At 42.6% G+C, this 2,922-nt stretch overlaps 1 protein-coding gene across 1 annotated transcript; it reads right to left on the minus strand.

Annotated features, from left to right (window-relative positions):
* Positions 1–262: 262 nt before the first annotated feature.
* Positions 263–1,264, minus strand: LOC115186737 (zinc finger protein 2 homolog; the record flags this gene model as incomplete). Its single annotated transcript, XM_029746260.1, has 1 exon — positions 263–1,264. A coding segment is annotated over one exon (1,002 nt), but the record flags the coding sequence as incomplete, so codon positions are not given.
* Between the last annotated feature and the right edge of the window lie 1,658 nt (positions 1,265–2,922).

Raw genomic sequence — 2,922 nt, forward strand, 5'->3', positions numbered from 1 at the left:
TTTCAGAGCCTGGATTTTCCCCCTGAGGCTAATATCCATATCATGTTGAAATCAATAGAACAGGGGGCAAATGTTTAGGGCTCTACATTGTGACAAATTTAAAATACTCCTACTACAATGTTAAAACATTCTACATTGTGACATTAATTCATTGATATCATGAAACAACTCATCCATGTATTTTTTGATGTTTGATCAGAGATCTTTTATCAGATTATCTCTGGTCACAGCTATGAGATTTCTCTCCTGTGTGTGTTCTCTGGTGTCGAGTCAGATTGCTAGATGTAATAAAACTCTTCCCACATTGATCACAGCTATAAGGCTTCTCTCCTGTGTGTATTCTCTGGTGTATTGTCAGATTTCTAGGTCCTGTAAAACTCTTCCCACATTGATCACAGCTATAAGGCTTCTCTCCTGTGTGTATTCTCTGGTGTATTGTCAGATTTCTAGATCCTGTAAAACTCTTCCCACATTGATCACAGCTGTAAGGCTTCTCTCCTGTGTGTATTCTCCTGTGTACAGTCAGCTTCCCAGATTGACCAAAACTCTTCCCACAATGATCACAGCTATAAGGTTTCTCTCCTGTGTGTGTTCTCTGGTGTATTGTCAGATTGCTAGATCCTGTAAAACTCTTCCCACATTGATCACAGGTATAAGGCTTCTCTCCTGTGTGTATTCTCTGGTGTAGAGTCAGATTTCTAGATGCAGCAAAACTCTTCCCACATTGATCACAGCTATAAGGCTTCTCTCCTGTGTGCATTCTCTGGTGTAGAGTCAGACTTCTTGATGCTGCAAAACTCTTCCCACATTGATCACAGCTATAAGGTTTCTCTCCTGTGTGTGTTCTCTGGTGTAAAGTCAGCTGGCCAGATGTAGTAAAACGCTTCCCACCTTGATTACAGCTATAGGATTTCTCTCCTGTGTGTATTCCATGGTGTAGAGTCAGACTGCTAGATGGAGCAAAATTCGTCCCACATTGATTACAGCTATAAGGTTTCTCTCCTGTGTGTATTCTCTGGTGTAGAGTCAAACTTCTAGATGCCACACAACTCTTCCCACAATGAACACAGCTATAAGATTTCTCTCCTGTGTGTGTACTCTGGTGTAATGTCAGCTGGCCAGATTGTACAAAACTCTTCCCACACTGATCACAGGTATAAGGTTTTTCTCCTGTGTGTGTTCTCTGGTGTAAAGTCAGCTGGCCAGATTGAACAAAACTCTTCCCACATTGATCACAGCTATAAGGTTTCTCCCCTGTGTGTGTTCTCTGGTGTAAAGTCAGCTGGCCAGATTGAACAAAACTCTTCCCACATTGAGCACAGCTATAAGGTTTCTCTCCTGTGTGTGTTCTCTGGTGTAAAGTCAGCTGGCCAGATGTAGTAAAACTCTTCCCACATTGAGCACAGCTATAAGGTTTCTCTCCCGTGTGTATTCTCTGGTGTGATTTTAAATGTCCTGAAGAAACAAAACTCTTCCCACAGTCAGAGCAGCAGTGAGTTCTCTTCCCTGTGGGTCTCTGCGGGTGTTTCTTGAGGTGTTCTAATGTGGAGAGACTCTTCTCTGCCTTGTCAGCATCATGAGGTTGTTGAGGCTCCCCAGAGGATCCACGATAGTCACGTCTCTCTCCTGTGTGAACAATAAAGTCAGACAGATGGTTAAAGGCCCACAACAGCGGTAATCCACTGTAAAAGGTGATGCCAACAGCGTAGCCATGATGTTGTACAACAATTGACGTCTGTAATGAATGTTAAAATTATTTGACAATTGTCTTAAAATGAGCAAGAATAGTCATATTTTGTCTTTTCACATTAGTAGTAAAATCGATGATTATAGGCTAGAAATGAAGTTATTCATGTTGTTGAAACTCTAAGCAGTGTGCCAGACGACTTTTGGTCTCAAATATAGGCCCCTTTCTGTGTTTAACAAAATTGCGGCACGAGGGCGATGCACATGCAATTTGATTGCAGAAACACCTCCCTGCTAATGAGGAAACCAATAGTTATGGATGTAGTATATCTGCCTGGAGCAAAAATAGTGAGCAAAGATTTGAGTTTTTCACAATGTATTCTGAATGTGAATGGGGGTAAACTCAGGGAAGTAACCTCCATTTCCAGGTTGCTTATAAGAGCATTTCACACTACTTTGGATTATAATTGTAAGGCTCGCTTGAATGTCCTGCTTAATATAATGTTTGTGTCATCATCGCAAATCAACCTCTTTGTACTTAAAAAACACTTCAACCAGTAAAAATGCTTTTAACTCAAAAATGGCGCCGGAGGAGATGGCCGTCTCCTAACCAATTGTGCTATTATGTGTTTTCTTTTGCGATATTTGTAAATTATTCTGTACATAATGTTTCTGCAGAAAAGAGCTTCTGGATATAAGGACAGCGATCACTCACACATCAATCACACCTCGAATGATGGATTAGACTGGATCACTCACTCACCTGGATTAGACACTGCCCAGTGACACGATCCTACCAGACGAGCTAAATCACTTCTATGCTCGCTTCGAGGCAAGCAACAATGAGGCATGCATGAGAACATCAGCTGTTCCGGACGACTGTGTGATCACGCTCTCCGTAGCCGACGTGAGTAAGACCTTTAAACAGGTCAACATACACAAGGCTGCGGGGACAGACGGATTACCAGGACGTGTGCTCCAGGCATGTGCTGACCAACTGGCAGGTGTCTTCACTGACATTTTCAACATGTCCCTGATTGAGTCTGTAATACCAACATGTTTCAAGCAGACCACCATAGTCCCTGTGCCCAAGAACACTAAGGCAACCTGCCTAAATGACTACAGAGCTGTAGCACTCACGTCCGTAGCCATGAAGTGCTTTGAAAGGCTGGTAATGGCTCACATCAACACCATTATCCCAGAAACCTAGACCCACTCCAATTTGCATACCGCCCA

Source organism: Salmo trutta, unplaced genomic scaffold, assembly GCF_901001165.1.
Source record: "Salmo trutta unplaced genomic scaffold, fSalTru1.1, whole genome shotgun sequence".
Classification (NCBI taxonomy): domain Eukaryota; kingdom Metazoa; phylum Chordata; class Actinopteri; order Salmoniformes; family Salmonidae; genus Salmo; species Salmo trutta.